The sequence below is a fragment of the Phalacrocorax aristotelis genome, chromosome 1, assembly GCF_949628215.1.
Source record: "Phalacrocorax aristotelis chromosome 1, bGulAri2.1, whole genome shotgun sequence".
Lineage (NCBI taxonomy): Eukaryota > Metazoa > Chordata > Aves > Suliformes > Phalacrocoracidae > Phalacrocorax > Phalacrocorax aristotelis.
Window position 1 is genome coordinate 102,841,489 of NC_134276.1, and position 16,892 is coordinate 102,858,380.

Sequence of the window (16,892 nt, forward strand, 5' to 3'; positions counted from 1 at the left end):
TAATTCTGTATCTCACTTCCCTCCACATTTAACCTGTGTTAGGTTCTTACCCTTCACTGGATCTAATGCCATGTTTTCATGAGAAAGGCACTTCTATTAAAGGCAATATGTTACCATTCTCTTAAATATGAGCTATATATTCAAGTCTGCTTGCATGCTATCTTCAATGATTGTATTTATACTGGCCAATGCAGCAATATGGATTCTCCAGCTATCATCTGGCTGTTATTACAAAGCATACTCTTTCAAGCAAACAACGAAAAATCATGCAAAAACTGTTGGTAATTACAATACTAGTAACTTAAGATTCCATAAAAAGCATCTCAGGTAGTTCTAAACACACACGTTTTTACAGGATAAACAGCTTAATAAAAAATGTTTCCACTAACACTGCTGTGAATGCAATGAAAGAGGACAACGAAGCTGCATCAAATGACCTTTCCTACACAGCATTTTCAGATAATCTCTGTTGTCCAACAGCAACATTAACTCCTTTCCAGATATGAACACTGGGAACATTACCATAGGTTAGGTTTATTTACTTGCAGGTTAATACGTTTCACTTATTTATTACTATGTTAGCATGTCTCATTCTTCCATGACAGCATAACAAAAATACAAAAAGATGCCAGCTTGAAGTGCTGCTTGTACAGTGTAAGTGAAAGACTGTTGAAAATGCTCATGGTAAACAATCCACTGTGCATAAAAGAAAGAAAAAGCAATTCTAAAACCTTGCAAACAGTATCTTTGAAATAAACAATTCTCTACACTGCATCTTAAAAAAAAAATCACTCGAACTATATTTACCAAGCACATACCAGTCACCTAATGTGTCAACTCAAAAAAAAAATTAGAAATGCAATAATTAGAGCCTTCATCTCACTAACTCTCCCAATTCAGAAATTTTACAGAAAGGACTAGTCCCATGGGAAGGGAAACTCATATGCAACTTTTTTGGCATAATAAATCCCATAATTTATTGAAGTTATGAGATTGCTACATAAAAATTTCATTACCTTTGGAAGATTGCAATCTGAGTATCTATGTTTTAAAGATAAGGGCATTATTCATTTTAAAACAACACAGCATCTTACTCTGACAGAATAGTTAATATCATACAGGTCTGCATTCTAATAATTGATTTTTAGAAATAATCTTGCAAACCAATCCAAAACAACACAATAAACAATGCTTCTGCCCATCACTACCAGCTTTGTTAGTAAGAACTGCTAATTGAAACTGTAAAATAAATATATACAAAATAAAGCAGTTATATATGTATACACACATTATTTATAAGCTTTGTTAGTAAGAACTGCTAATTGGAACTGTAAAATAAATATATACAAAATAAAGCAGTTATATATGTATACACACATTATTTATAAGTTTTAGCATTGTTGTAACAGAGAGAAAAGAAAAATAACTTTTTCCCACACTAGGTAATGCTTTCGTATGATAACCAGCTTCAATTTTTAAATTGCATATTTCTCTGTCCATCTATGGTTGTAAATCACAGCAGACAAAACAAAAATACTTAATAAACATTACAATAAATGTACAGCTTGTCAGATGAAGCTCAGTGAGAGGAACAGTACTAAAAAGTACTTCTTCACCTCTGTAAAGCTGATCCAATTTTAAGCATAATGACAACCTTCTTAAACAAGAACATATTTGCCATTTACCTGATTTGCACTGCAGCTCTGTATCAAGGGCTCCAGAGAGCACTTCCTCTATTTTCTGCACTATCTGATCATTCTGACGACTCCCAGCACCAGCAACAGTGTCATCTGAAGGGTTGGCTTGCTCAGCTGGGACTGTGTCACCATTGGGCTGGCCTTCTACCTTTCCACTAACCAAAAAAAAAAAAAAATTCAACATCGTACAAGTAATTTTGAGCCTTTTTGACCTTTTTTTAAAACTCATAAGCACTTATTACACTTAACCCTTTGAAACGGTATTTTAGCCTCCTGAAGAAGCCACACTTTTAGCAAAGCATCTACCTCTTGACTGATTTTCACTTATTTGCTACAGAACACATTGTGGCAACTGAATATTAGGCACGAGAGGGGAAAACATGTTCTCGAATGTGCCACTGTCCCTGTCTTTTATGCAAGAACTTGTACAGGCTCCCCTCACAAAATAAGCACTCATCACTCACTCTTCTCCAGCAGATTTTAAGAGGTAAGGCTAGGGAAAACTAGGCGAGCTTAAATGCAGGAAGACAAATCGCAGACGCTCACCCCTTTCCCTCCTTCCCCCACCTAAGAGACCAACACTGACAACCCGTGAGTGAAAAAGGGTGCGCGTTCTCCAGGAGACAAGGCGTGCGTCTGCCCCCCCCCCCCCCCCCCCGTGTTTTCGCTCAAGGCGCTTGCAAGGGCCCTAGCCCCTGGGCCCCGCCATGTTGACGCCGAAACGACCGGCAAAAGGCCTGGGCTCATCTCCCCCCGTCCCGAAGCGGGGCCCGCGCGCTTCCCTCCCTTCCCTTGCACCCCTCCTCTCCCCGCGCACTAGGCCCCGGTGCGAGCGCGGCTGCGCCGCCGGCCAGGCTCGTTACCCGCTGTGCTGCTGCTCTTCCTGGATCTCCCGGAATTTGCTAACCACAAAGGACCGAAAGATCTGCTCGATATTAGCCGCCATGACAGCCCCCCCTCCCCGCCCCGCGCTCCGCTTTCCTTCCTGCCGAGACGCGAGGCCTCCGATATCCCAGAAGCCCCCACCGCAGCGCTAGGCCCAGGGCCCTCGCTGACGTGCTCGCTAGATGCCCTCTCGCCATTGGCTGCCCTCTAACGGATGACGTAGGCCGGAGGGGCGGGGGGGGGGGGAGAACGGCTCGGGCCTCCGGAAGGCCGCTCTAACCGAGAAAAAGCCATAGAGCGCCGGCCCCGTCTAGCTTCCGGGGGGGGGAAGGGGGGGGGAGTCTCGTGTCTCAGAGAAGTTCGCCGCTCCCCGCCCCCCCCCCCCCCGCCGGAGCGCGCCCCGCCGCCATGTTGTTGCGCCCCACCCCCACCCCACCGGCCCCGCGCCCCATCCCTCCTCTCCCCGCGAGAGGCAAAGACCCGGCGGGCTGCCGTGCTTCACCCCCCACCCCGGACAGGTTGAAACCGTTAACTGCCGTACTGCCCCCCCGCCCCGCCACACAAACACACACACACACACCCCCCGATGACCCCCTCCCACACACACACCGCCGCCGTCCTCGGCCCCTCTCGCGCCCCGTACACCGAAAAGCCGCGTCCGGGCTCCCGGGAGACCGGGGGGGGGGGGGGAGTTGGAGGGCGCCATGGCGTCGGTGACCGCCGGTCCCTACGGCCCTGCTGTCCCCGTGTGTGTGTCATTCACCCACCCACCCTCGCCCCCCCGTCCCCCGCGGCGATCGCGGCCCTCCCCAGGAACCACCGGGTCCCGGAGCCATTTAGGCCTTCTCGGAAAAACCCGGCGGCCAGCACTCACCTCGCCGAGGGCCGGAGCGGCGGCGGCGGCGGCGGGGCCATGGTGGGCTGAAGCGTGCGTCCGTGGGTGGCGGCGGGCTCGGGGCCGGCGGGGGTGGGCGTGAGTGATGCCATTGGTCTCCATGGAGCGGGGCCAAGCCCCGCGCCTCCTCCGTCGCCCCGTCCGCCGAGCGCCTAGCAGGGGGGCCGGCCCGCACACTGCTGCCGCTGCTGCTGCCGCTGCTGCTGCTGCTGCATCACAGGGCCCAGCCCGGCGCGGCGCGGCGCTGCCCTCACTCACCGAGCGGATCCATGCGAGAGGCGCCCTCCCTTCCCTTCCCCCTCTTCCCGCCCCGCCGAGAGAGCGGGCAGGCCGGCTGTGACACGCACATGTGCGCCGGGGGCTGGCGGCGGGGCCGGCGCCCCGAGAGGCGGCAGGAAAATTAAAGGAACAAAGAAAGAGAAGGAAAATGCCGCCGCAACCGTGAATAAATAAATGACACTGGAGTGAAAGCCGGCCCCGGCCTCAGCCCACCTGCAACGCCAACGTCTTCTGTGAGGCGTTTTGCTGGAACGCGCCAAAATCCATTTGTCCCAAGTACAGCTGCCCGCCGCACTGCCCCAAAAGCCGTTCTCATGTATGCCTGTGTGCAAACACGGCTTTGTCAGCCTCGGTCCTGTAAAACCAAATAATCCTACAGCTGGAAGACTCATCCCGCATAAGAGTTTCTTCTGGTGTCATGAAGCAGCAATTTAAGGGGGTTAGCTGACCTGAAATAAATTTAAAAGCCCTCAAAGCCTAGGTGTGGCTGTTTCATTGCCCCTGGGGTCTTCATTTGCAACATCAGCTTCAAGTTCAACGAGGTTTAATAATCACTTGCAAGACCCTTTAAAAGCAGCATTGTTCTTTACTGTGTGCTTTAATATTAACTTTGAAAAAACAATGGATTTGACGCTTGGATCAGTTTGCCTCCTTTTATGCCACAGACCATTTATTACATTTATAACAGAAAGCAGTTATATTTAAGAGGCCCTTTTACAAATAACCTGTACCTTTCATGCCATGCCAACATGGATATATTTGAGATCTTACCAGCAGAATATGGTATCTAATTTATGGTATTCAATGAGCTGAAGATTGAAAACGTTTCACTTGAACAATTTCAGACATATTTAGATTCCCCTGATGCAAATGGCCTTGTCTAGACCAGGCATGCTTTTACCCAGAAACGAGTAGTGATGTTCTACATAGGCATAAGGTTGCTCATGGGGGCCTTGCCGTAACAGCAAAGCTGGGAAGGCTTTCAGCACGGTATGATCGTAACTTACACCTCCCCAAAAAAACCCCAGCTGTACTAAGGATAAAAGTAGGTTTGACTGGCATAACTTAGCCTGCATTAGGGGCTTCAGGCAGAAAAGCTGTTCCAGGCAGGGATCACATCTCAGACACAGGCCGAGGGGAGCCCACACCACTGACCTGCCCACCCTCCAGAAAGGGGCCCTTTTCAGATGCAGTTGATTCATTCCCAGAAGGAACACATGTAAATTTATATGTTAAAGAGCTTAACTAAACTGATACCCCTACCAGTGTAGGCCTCCATCTATTCAAGGAAAACCATGGAAAAAGGTGCAAAAAAAAAAAGCCAGGGAAGTATTTTAGTCCATGCTGTATATTTTGCTCTGGTTCCCTAAAACTTAGCACAGACAAAGTAATAACTATAAAAATCACTATAGAAATGAGGATCCACAGCTCCACAGGAAAACAAGTATTCCCACGCTCCCTTCCCAACTCTGCTGTAAAAGAACACCACAACCCTTTAGTTAAACAACTTAATTCAGTTAGATGTTGGGTAGTTTTCAGATTAATTAAATGAAATATTTTACTTTAATCTTGTCAAGATGAACGATTGTTGCTGATACGTTTAGTGTTCAATTTGTAAACCTAGCATTATGGGACTTTAGTAATAGCAGTTCTGCTATTTTTGCTGTAATTTATATTTCTGCTGCAATTGTCTGTACTACTTACAGCATTTATTCATGTGACTGTTCCCTTTTAAAGCAAGAGTCAAAGATGTGCTTAAATATGCAAACAATATTTATTAAACCTGCATTTCATAAGCTAATTTACAAAGAACAGTGAGGTTTTCACATTATAGCTGGGGGGGGGTAAGGGGGGAAAAGCAAAGCTACGGATGAAATCTGTTTTCATTAACAGTCTCACTGCAATTTTAATGCTAAATTAGACTAAATATTGCCCAACACTCTTTGGTTTCATAAAGTAGAAAGTTCAGCACTGTACAAACTAAGGAAGTGCTCCTAGAAGACAGAGAGGAGCATTCCCCCGAAAGGACACACAAACAAGATCAACTAAGTCCTACCCAGCCAACTTAATAAACTAACCACCTTTACCCGCTGAAGCGATACTCTATACTTCCATAGATAAAAGCAATAACCTACATACAGGCAAGGTTTATTCTGCCGGCCCTAGCACCTTCCCGGCCCGGCTCAGGACGCTCCGCAGGCAGCGCCCACCCCGAGGTGAAGATATTTCTAGACTTGAAGAATTTACGTGCAAAACCAATTAATCGGTCTCAAGGGGGAGACGTTAATTACCCTGCCTACCTGCCTCCCTCCCTTCCTCCCTCCCTTCCTCCCTCCCTTCCTTCCTCCCTTCCTTCCCCCTTTCCTTCCCCCTTTCCTTCCCTCCCGCCTGCCCGCCCCCAGGCCGACCCGCCGCCATGTCGCGGTGCCGTCTGGGTGCTGTAGTTTTCGGCGGCCCAGCGGAGGATGCCTTCCCGTTCCTTAAAATCCCCCTGAAGGAAAGTAAGTTTTTCTTTCGCTCCGGAGAAGGGCGTGATCGGCAGGCCGCTCCGTCTCGCTGTCGCTGCCCGTAGCCAACCTCCCGCGGCTGGGCTGTTCGGCGGCGCCCCGGGAGAGGCGAGGAGGAAGCGGCAGCGGCGGGGCCATGGCTGTGGCCATGGCTGTGGCCATGTGCTCCCCGCTACCCCTGCGGTAAAATGGCGGCGTGGCCCCTGCTGTGCACGGGCCGCTACCCGGAGCGGGCCTCGCCTCAGGAGCCGCGTGGCTTTGGTTTAGTCCCGGTCCTGCTTTGCCCCGCACCTGCGGCCGTGGAGGGGCGTCTGGAGATCTGGTTGTTGCTAACGGCTTATTTACTTCTACTTTTATTTTAACTGCCTGCCTCCTGTCCAGATTTACTTCTGGGAAGCTTGGTGTGTGGTATTTTTTAAACGTACCGCACTTTAAATTGTTTTAAAACGCACGTGGCCTTTATTTCTACGGGTTTTAATCTCTGCTCTGTTTGGCTTTGAAAAAGTGATGAAATATTTGCTTTAAAGTAAATGTTAAACCTCTAACCTCTCATGTTGTGGACTTTGACTCACTTTGAGTCTTTTCCCTGATGTTTGCAAAGCTGGGGGCTTACCAACTAACATTGGCCATCTTTTTTTTTTTTTTAGTCTATCCAGTGGATATTTGAAATTAATAAGCAGAGTTAGTATGTATTTCGCTGTGTTGTGTGTATAAATGAAGTAACACAGAAAGGGCATTTATCCCCCCCCTCTTTTCATTGCAGTTCTCCCCACGTAGCTTCTGCTGATGTGAGCACTTCCAGCTTCCTACATAGAGTTTGACATGTCAAAATTTCGTACTTTGGGGAGGGTGATAAAACTTTTAAGGTCCACTTACTTTCAGTAGTGAAACTTGCAGTAGTATTTTGCCTAGGAAACACAAAATCCAGCTGTTTGGAGGATCACACCAGGAGGCAAGACACCTGCCTTGCAGATCCACAATTCAAGCCATGAAAGACTTATCATTTATTTTCAACTCTGTTTTCCGCAGGGGTGAAACACAGATAATAATGAGTGTTCTTGGTGTTTTTTTTGTTTCATAAAGCTGTCTGATGCAGCATACTGTATGGCCAGGTGAGAGTCAGGAATTAGTCCTAAATAAAACGCATGAACAAAAGAAGCTTACTTAAACCCAAAGCTATAACTATAAAAACCATAATTGCCACCTGATTCTGGAGGCTTCTGTACTGCTTAAGCAACTCTCTACAGTAGTGAAAGATGAGGAAATTAGAAGTTCTGTAAGGCAATGCTGTTTTTCATCAGGTTGAGCCTAATGCTGCCCTAGCCTACACTTGCAGTTCCATCATGGTATTTTGGCCATTTTGCCAGTTTAGGCACTATGGCTGTTTGTTTCTGTACCTTGTATTGCACCAACAGAGCTGCCTGCACAATTGGTATGGTGAATTCCTTCAGGAAACTGATCCATATAGGAAAAAATTTGGAAGGACATGGATCTGTCCCCTCCCCAGCTCTCATTTGATTCTCTGGTCTGACTCGGCCTGTGATCATAAACAGGCTGGGGCAAGAGGTGGGAGCAAGCAGTTGGGTGAGAGGATAAATTAGGAAGTAGTGTTTGCAACCAATTGCAATATGGTCACTCAGTCAATCAAGACAATCTGATGGTGCAGTACACAGGATAGCTAGGCTGATGAGCAGTTTGCTGCAGAAAAAGCCGAGCTCTTTTCACCCTCTCTGGCTGCCTTCTGTTGCTACTTCCCTTGTACTGGCTGTGGTGATCACGTCATCCCTCATTGAGTTAGTTTAGCTCACTAAACTGGCAGAAAAGTATGTCCTTAATGTGTGCATATATATTTGCTTTACTACGTTGGTTATTGTTGTAGTGTTAGTTTTCAAGTGTTACTGGCTGCCTGATCCAAGTGAGTGCCTGCCCTTGGCACACAGGAGTGGGAGAGGTGAGGAAAGATTGGAGGTGGAGAAGTTGTTGGGACCAATGGGAAGCTGCACCAGTAAAGGGCAGCACGAGCCAATTGTGAAACAACAGTCAGTGAACCTGCAGCTTGCTCATTTCAGCCTCCCGTTGGTTTCCAGGCTTGAACAGGGTCCAGCAGCTGGCAGAGGTTCACCGAGAAGGCCAGCTTGGAGCTCACCTCATGTGTATTGAGACCCGTGTACACTCGTAACATGAAGTGGACTCTTAAGAAATTACTTGACCTGCTGATTAGAGCATTAATTTAGAAAGCAGAAGAGCAGGGTTCAGGCTGAGGGGATTGGGACTGTGCGATCTCGCTGCTGGCAAGTTCGGAAGCCAAGTAAAGGATGTCAGGTTCCTGGGAGGGAGTATGGCAGCAGCCTAGCTCTTGAAGTTGGGATGAGAAAGTCCTAGGTTTTGACTTCTCTTCCAAGGGGTTCTGTCAATATTTTATCCTATTACAGGTCTATGATAAAAATCTGCATAAATGGTCCTGACTGCTAGGGCTAGAAACTAATACTACACTCAGTGGGGAGGCAGCTGAATTGCAGAGTCTTCCCAGTTTTGTGTTCTTTTTGTGTCCTGTGAGTCTTCATTTCTTTTCCTGCTCCTGCCTAGCTTCAAGAGGAAGAATGAACCATCTCCTTTAGTCCAAAGCCAAGTGATAAGAGCTTTTGTCCAGGGACTGGAGGGTGTGGGTTTGAACCTTCTCAGTGATACTAGGCTTGAGTTCTTTGTGTTTGGGTTAAGTGCTGTCACCCTGGGCCATTTTGTAGCCTAAGTTCTAGGAAAGGTAGAAGTTAAGATGCTCTGGGTGAGGACCATATCTTTTGTATAAAGAAATTTGAATGCCTGCATCAGGTTTTCTGAATCCCAATGTTGGGAAGCTAAGGAATTGCAGCTTTTAAATAGGCTGCAGCTAAGGTTAAATGTTATGCATGCAATGATAAGAGTAAATTGCTGCTGCCTGAAAGGCAGGTCTTGCCCTCAAGTTCTGCTCTGCTGGCCTTCCATTCACTGTTAGTGTCTCTAGACCTTGACTGATGGCACTTCAAGCCAGTTTAGCTTACAGAAATCTGTTTTGGATTGGGTTGGTTTTTGGTTTTTTTCCCTTCTCTGGTTAGTTTTATGAAATCTCAGTGAATTGACTATGTTCCGGTGAGCACTGGAGCCAGTACAAAGAAGGGGAAAATGTGTCTGGGTTCACAACATCCCTTTCAGTGACAACAAGGTATATGAGTGGTCCAGCGTTAACACGTGTAAATTTTTGCAGCAGAGTCTAAGCTTGCTTGAGCAGCAAATACCTTTTAGTGAAGGGCTGAAGCACCTTGGCTGCTGCACAGTGCAGCATTTTAACTATACCTAAGTGTTACCATTGTCACTCCACTCTCAGCTCAGATTTTGTTGGAACTAAGACACTAAAAAGTATCTTTTTAAACTACTCTGTTTTGTGGCACCTTTTCCACACAGGTTTTCAAGGTTTGGTGGTGTTTGGCTCATCAAAGCAAAACATGCTCCACCCAGGTCTCTCAATCAAGGAGCACAGAGAAGGCCAACAGTATTGGAGCTTAACTTAAAAAAAAAAACCAACAAAAATGTCTGAGCAGTGAGCTGCCACCAGTCATGTCCTTTACTGTTTGTGCTATATTGCATAGAGTGTATTTTAATTGCACCTTTTTACTGCTTTAGTTTGGGCTGAGGTAATAAGGCAGTGGCTTATAATGAGACTCCACCTAGTCGAGATAAAATATTTAGGTAACTTGCACCACGCATTTATGATATGAAACTGAAACTTGGAAAGAAATTGCTTAATGAGTTTACATTTTCTTATATAGTTATCTTCATAAATACAACCAATGATCTTAGTTTAACCCCCAAGTCAGCGCACAGGCTCAATTCAATAAGAGTCAATGGCTCCTGTCCCTTCCTGGTTAATAGGGTGAGAAGGGGCAGCAACTGAGTGAGTAACCTTGTCTCACTTCTACCTCTATTTGAAATCTCTCTGTGCCTTGTGGAGGAGTCAGGATGGAGAAAGCTATCAGACACTGTTGGATTTGCCTTCCTCACTTTATTTTTTCTGCTCCACAGGCCTTGACCTAGTGGAAGAGTTGCCCAGCTTCTTGGTGAGCCCTACCTTTTGTGGAGGATAAAGGTCACTAGGCTGATGCTCATCCCTGCTGACTTTCCACTGGCAACCTCAGGGACAGGCTCTAGAAATCGACTTGTCTTCACTCTATCCTCATGTCCTCTCCTCTTGGATACATGGAGTGATTAGCTTGTTTCTGCTTTCCTGTTCTAATTTCCTACAAGGGTCTAGTAATAGACCCTTGCCCAAAATGACACCTATCCTTATTTTAAAACACCTTTCAAACAAACATATCTTCCTTTTTTACAATAGCAGACAATGGTTGCTTAAGGTAATTATGTACTGTGTGTTGGAATCTGCTTGGAGTTTAAGGATTTTACATACTGCTTCCAAAAAACCCTGAGTGTATGGTAGTCCTCACAGAAGAAATATCTACCTTGTGAATGGCTTTTGGCGTTTTGAGAACAAATTTTTGACTCCTGGATTACTGACAAAATAAAAAGACATGTCATCTCTAGGAATTTCCATTTTTAAGACAAGATATTGCTGGGCAGCAGAGGGCCTACATGGCATCTTTTTATGTCAGAGTGAAAAAGAAAGGCTGCAACTTCTAGATGTGAGCCTCCTAAACTGGGATTAACACCAGAAGTTCTTCTCCAGCCACATCCCTGAGTAAAAGTTGCTAGGATACCGCTTGTGGGATGCACAAATAACATTGAGTTTCAAAACAAATGGCTGAAACTTATTTTTTACTCACATTTTGTTATAAAATGGTTAAATTTTATTTCAACATATCATATATGGCTCATTCTATTCACCTGCTACTATTGATTTTTCCTTCAGCTGACAGTAGTAGTAGAATGAATATGTTTCCTTTGGGGACAAAAGGAAGTGAATATTTGAATGAGTTGCCATCATGGTGAGTTACTTCAGCTGGCAGCAGTGTCACTGGATTTTCAAGCCTGTCCTACTATTTTTAAGCAGGAGGCTTAATGGAGCGTGAATGTGCATCATACACCTTATTCTTTCATACTGTTGATATGCATAGGACTATGCATAGCCTCATTTTTATGCATAGCAAAAATGTGTAGCCTCATTTTTAGATAAAAAGTGAATGCTTACAATCTGATTAGTAAACAGTTTTGAACTGCAAAAAAAACCTGGGATGCGACAGAATTTATTTTGTATGTTTAGAAACAACAGGATGGGCTTCTGTTCTGCGGAGTTTTTGCTCCTCGCTCCTAGACCATTTGTGTGTGAGTTTCTGTCCCCTCTTCCCAGCTGGAATGACTGAACTTTCCCATTCATTGGCTAGCTGCACAGTGTCATCAATGGGGCGGTAATATTGGGACAGGGGTACTACATTTTAACCAGAGGCTGCTTATTGCCTCTCTCTTTGTGCATCTGAACTCTTGAGTACTACTTTCCTCAGAACAGCAGCACATAGGTAGAGTAAGTATGTTCTCTGTTCGGGTTTGAATCTCTGCACTCACTTCTGAGGTACTTGTAAGAAAATGCCATAATGTGTATGGTTCAAGTTATTATTGATAATTTGGCCATAAAGTTGTTATTTAATGACGACTGTCTGTGGACAGCACTGGAAACATGCTTGTTTGGTGTAGGGGATAACTGCCTGCTACATGATAAACGTTTATTCTTTTATATTGCATTATTTTGTCCTAGGTAGCTGTCTTTATCTAATTCATCCCTTCATTGTAGCCAGCCCCTTTTATCTTTTCTTTTTGCTTGAATTGTAATATAAAAGAGGTTTAGCATAACTTGACATCCCAGATATGTGTACCATAACTGATACTTTATATCCCAACATATTTTTTTTTTATTGTAAGTAATCCTGGAGTTTTTTAACTAAAACATCTCTGCAACACATATGTTTTGTCAAACAGTGTGATTAGAAAGCTACTGGTCTCCCCCTACCTGAAACTACAATTAAATTTTAACTCTAGTGTGTTTAGTTCATGGTGATCAAATCAGTGTTAATTTTCTGTATTTTATCCTCCTAGTCAGGTTTGTTTTGTCCAGCAGTATCACTCTGAACAAATCATTCTTTTGTTAATGGATTAAAATACATTAGCAAATGGCATAGGAATACCTTCTAAAACACATGTGGGCTCTTCACGTCCAGAGTTTATTACAGAGGACTTGGATTTAAGAATCAGGCTCACTGTACTCATCACATAGTGACCGCAGAGCAGAAGCCATTTCCTGCATAGTCCAGGCCCTTGGGAAGGACTGGTTTCTCCAGGGTCAGAGCTATCAGAGCAGCTTTATTCAAGTTAAGCTGTAGCACCTGATGTGGGGGAGAGGCACATGCCCCTGCCTTATCAGTTGGCTGAAAATCTGCTTTCTGTCATGTCTTTTTGCTTTTCCCTTAGAAATCTGTTGGGGTTTTGTCTTTTCTTTTGTTTAAGATGTGCTTTATGCTAGTCGTCCTCTCTTGTCCTCTTGCAAAGGAGGGGACCGCAGAGGAGTTCTGACTTTTCGCTGCTTTTGGAGATGGACCTGTCACCTGCATGTATTCAGGCTGCATCATGTGTTGGGGTTCTTTCTGTAAGCTCGCCGAGGCACTGTACACATTGGCAAGCACAGGTCAATGACCAGCTGCTTAACGGAAGAGGCACAGGGAGCGACCAAGGGTTGTGTGTTACGTGTGCCGGGATTACAGCAGGGAGACTGGTTGTTCCTTTTGACCAAAACTCTTATCTGGGCTGCGTTCCTCCCCCCCGATGAATGGGAGGTCATTCATACAGCAGAGGGGACACATTAGGCTTCTTTGCTGGCCATGCAAAGTCCTTTAAAAAAATCGTACTGGTTTCCACGTGAAATTCTTTTTGTTTATTCTCATTACTTAAAATGCTTTAAGCCTTTTTTTATAGGTTTAGATGGTTATTTTGCATGTGTTATGATTTAAAGCTTTTAGATTTTTTTCCTGCTGCACTTGGGTGTAGGACCAACTACTGATTTGTAGCTGCTCACTTTCTGCTTAACTGAATAGATTCTTCAGGGACCATTTGACTTCTGTGAATAAAACTCACTTTAACCAGTGCAGTGGTTTGTGTATGTAATTTATGTACAGTGGATTAATGTGACTGTAACAACTTATTCTTTGAATAGCTTAGGAGGCTAGCCTTTGCTTTCCAAGGAATTCCGAATAAAAACATATATACTTATTTTATAAATACTTTATTTCTTTATATACTATTTTCTGAATTCCAGGGGTTTTTTTTCAGTGTAAGTGAACTCTTCTATTCCCTTGCTAGTTGTGTGGTATCATTGCCGGGTAGCAATTCTGAGGTGACGTACATCAGTAAATATGTACACACAGAATACACAGAAGTAAACGTGTCTTAAAAAGCAAAGGCTAACTCTCAGAGCTGCTCAAAGGAAAAATTGTAACAATGACATGGATCCAATATGTGTAAATTATGTGTACGCACACACATAAGGACATAGCAAGGGTGAAACAGAGTTTGTTTCATTTTGTGACCACTTTGTTTCCAAACGCTGAAAAGGTTTTGGACAGTTTATAACAAAATTGCAGCCTTCGTTCATACGCCTACTTTCTGCGGACCAAGAGAGTGCTAATGTGTTTTTCTAAAACTCAAGCAGGGTGACAGAAAGGAGCAGACACCCTGCAGTACATTCTCAGAGCGAGCTCCTTTATTAATGACACCTGGTCTTTCCTGCTGTTTGACTCATGGTTGTTCTCTCCTAAGGAAAGCCAGAGCTGCAAGTTGATTTCCCTGTTTCATTGCTCTTAGCCTTCCGTTTTCCTGAAGTATTTAGAGCTCTTTCAGATATTACCTCTTAAAAAGTCTTGAGTGGTCCCATTCAGCTCCCTAACGCTGTAATACTGTGCTCCTACAGTTAGCTCATGAGAAGGGATTTGCCCTTTGCAGGCTTGGATTCTCCATGAATTTCTAGAGGTCACAAATCACAGCCCACTCACTCATAAGGGCTTTTCCTATATGACAGACTTCTGCGTAACTTGGAGCAGTCGCCAATCTGACTAAAGGAAAACAAGGATGGATTGCCCTGTGGGTTAATTCTGTTTTCTGGAGCAGTACAGCCTTTGACATTTAGTTGATATCACATCTGATTAAGTCAGTTATCCATTTTCGTGCACCTATCTCCTTCTTTTTTTTTTTTTTTTTTTTTTCCTAAAACCAACAGAACCCTTATAGAAATACTGTTGCCTGAGACAAAGTCACATCATTCACTTCTGTTACGAGTTGTGTTGCATCCAGCGCTTAGAAACATGGTCTGTGAAGCTCTTGCTTTCCTAACCTCACATGCCTAATTCTGGCTGTTTTGCTTGTGTTTTGGTTTTATGCAGACTAATGGCTGATCGAGTGCTTGTGATTGGCAGTGGAGGGAGAGAGCATGCGCTGGCCTGGAAGTTGGCTCAGTCTCCACATGTAAAACATGTGTTTGTTGCTCCAGGAAATGCAGGAACAGCTGACAATGGAAAAATTTCAAATTCAGGTAAAAAGAAAAAAATACAGTTTTTAGATTTGATAATGAGTTGTTCCATTCATGGATCTGTTAATGTGAAAGGATTATTATTATTGTTATTTTTTAAGGTTCCAGGCATGTCAAGTAGGTGATTACAGTTAAATAAAAATGCCTGAGCAAAACCTTGTGCAACTACCACTCGTTTTATATGATCTCAATTGTGATAGCTCGTTCTTTGGGTTCGGGGGTAGAGGATGCAGCCAAACCTCCATCTGTCAGATGAACATTCCTCCAGGAATACAGATTGGGATAGCTGCAGTGGTTCCTGCCTGCCAGCAGCCTAGCAGGGAAGGAGTGATGGTTTTTCTTCGTACACACTGCAGTTCAGCAACTGGTTGATGAACAGCTGAAAAGTGCCTGAAGCAAATGCCAGCACCTAAAGCATTAAATTCACTACTATATTCTCAGAAGTGCATTAAAACCCTGTGATCCCTACAACCTTTGATGAGAATACTTTCTCACCTGAGGTGTTCAACCATAGAATAACATTTATTCTTTTGTCTTAGTGACCTTAAGAAGTTACAGTTATTTCCAAATGTTTCTCTCTTTGTACTGACTGCCTGTTTTGAGTCTCTAGCTTAATATGTTAAGCTCTGTCTGGCTGTAATTGAAACTATTCATAGATATTAGTTTTGAGAAATCAAGCTTAAGGTATTTCAAATTGAGCATCCAAAATTATGTGCTGCATTTAAAAAAAAAGATTGGTCTAAGGTGCTTGCCTGGAGGCACACAGTGAATCAGTACAAAACTCAAGAGATTCCTGTCTTGTGCCCTTTATGTAACAGATCCTGAATTAGGTACTTTAAACAACTGACTTAAGTTTCCACTTTAAAACATGTGATGACATACGGACTTAAAGTTAACATAGAATGCATGTGAACATGAATTATGTACATAAATTTTCTGCATCCATATTGGTATGTGAGTCGAATCTTTTTTTGTTACCATCTCATGTGGAAACATGAATCCTGTCAGATTCTTGTACAGCAGGTAATTATCATACTTAATTCAATCGGAATGCTTAATCACAGGCTGTTTAAATAACTTTGTCCTTAATTTCTTTGACTAGTCACAGTACTGTAAGTATTTTTTTGTTCTGTTCGGTCTCTGAGGAGAGGGCCCAAGGAAGAGCCAGACAGAAAGTCACACGTTTCCTTCTCATCCCAGAAAGCCAAACAAAAATCTTGATCCTTGCGCTAAATGAACTCAATGCCCATCTGTATGGCCTGCAGAATGTTAAATTTCAGGTTTTTTTCACAAGTGGTGTCTTCTAAAAACCACTGCACTTTTCTCTCACGTTGTTATTCCATAAATAATACTGCACCCTCAACAGTGGAAAATATTTGAACATGTCTGTAACAATGCTTGAGCCAGGTCCATGTGTACTAAAATCTTTTTTTTCTAGACTATGGGCTCACATGTACTTTAGGAGAGAAGTCTTCAGCCAAGCAGGAGACAGGAAGAATCTAGAATTTTTGAAGAGTTTGACTTCTTTGGTTTTTAAGGAAAAAATTTGTCTTATCTGCTCAGGCATTTTAGTCCTGCCGCTGGGGGTCTAGATTTTAACTTAGGAGAAAATGGAAAACATCTTCACAGAAGCATGAGAGCCCTGTTATGTTGTGTGAGCCTGGGCAACAATGTCTGTGAAACTGCTACCACTGTTCCTGTTTTTTTGGTATAATCAAGATTTGGCTCTGAAAGTTCATCTTCCCTTCATGGTTCATGAGATTGCCTTTAATTAGCATTGCAACTCTGGTTCTCAGATGATTTCTGAAATACATAAAGGTGAGCTTAAAATTATAAGTAAGCTTAAATCCTTCAAATCTTGCCTGTATCTAAGTCAAAAAAAGGTTTTCTTGGTTAATTTGAGCCAGTAATCATTTCTGACAACAAAGACAGGTTGAGGTTGAGTGGCTAAATATAGTTTTGTATTCAATTTATATTTAATTAGCAGGACAGTTTTGGTGCCAGAAGCATACAGAATGGCTTGCTGAATCCAGAGACAGAAATATGCGTCTGTGAATGGACTTCAGCATTCTGAC

The 16,892-nt window shown here is 43.9% G+C and overlaps 2 protein-coding genes across 8 annotated transcripts in view; one reads left to right on the forward strand and one right to left on the reverse strand.

Annotated features, from left to right (window-relative positions):
- SON (SON DNA and RNA binding protein) overlaps window positions 1–4,057 on the reverse strand; it is a 40,881-nt gene extending 36,824 nt beyond the window's left edge. For 5 of the 6 annotated variants that reach the window (XR_012661770.1, XR_012661776.1, XR_012661771.1 and 2 more), the window contains exons 1-2: window positions 3,457–4,057; window positions 1,686–1,852 (exon numbers count right to left, since the gene is read on the reverse strand). Coding sequence is in view for 3 of the 6 variants with exons in the window: in XM_075100745.1 (XP_074956846.1) it covers window positions 1,686–1,852; window positions 3,457–3,569 (280 nt within the window). In the remaining 3 variants the exon portion in view is untranslated. Of the gene's footprint in view, window positions 1–1,685; window positions 1,853–2,560; window positions 2,725–3,456 lie in introns of those variants that run through there. The other variant, XM_075100756.1, reaches the window with a different exon arrangement.
- Window positions 4,058–6,170: 2,113 nt separating this feature from the next.
- Window positions 6,171–16,892, forward strand: part of GART (phosphoribosylglycinamide formyltransferase, phosphoribosylglycinamide synthetase, phosphoribosylaminoimidazole synthetase) — a 39,835-nt gene continuing 29,113 nt past the window's right edge. Inside the window, exons 1-3 of one of the 2 annotated variants that reach the window (XM_075100897.1) lie at window positions 6,172–6,257; window positions 10,320–11,769; window positions 14,672–14,820. In XM_075100897.1, the coding sequence (XP_074956998.1) occupies window positions 14,676–14,820 (145 nt within the window). In that variant the 5' untranslated portion in view covers window positions 6,172–6,257; window positions 10,320–11,769; window positions 14,672–14,675. Of the gene's footprint in view, window positions 6,258–10,319; window positions 11,770–14,671; window positions 14,821–16,892 lie in introns of both variants that reach the window. The other variant, XM_075100905.1, reaches the window with a different exon arrangement.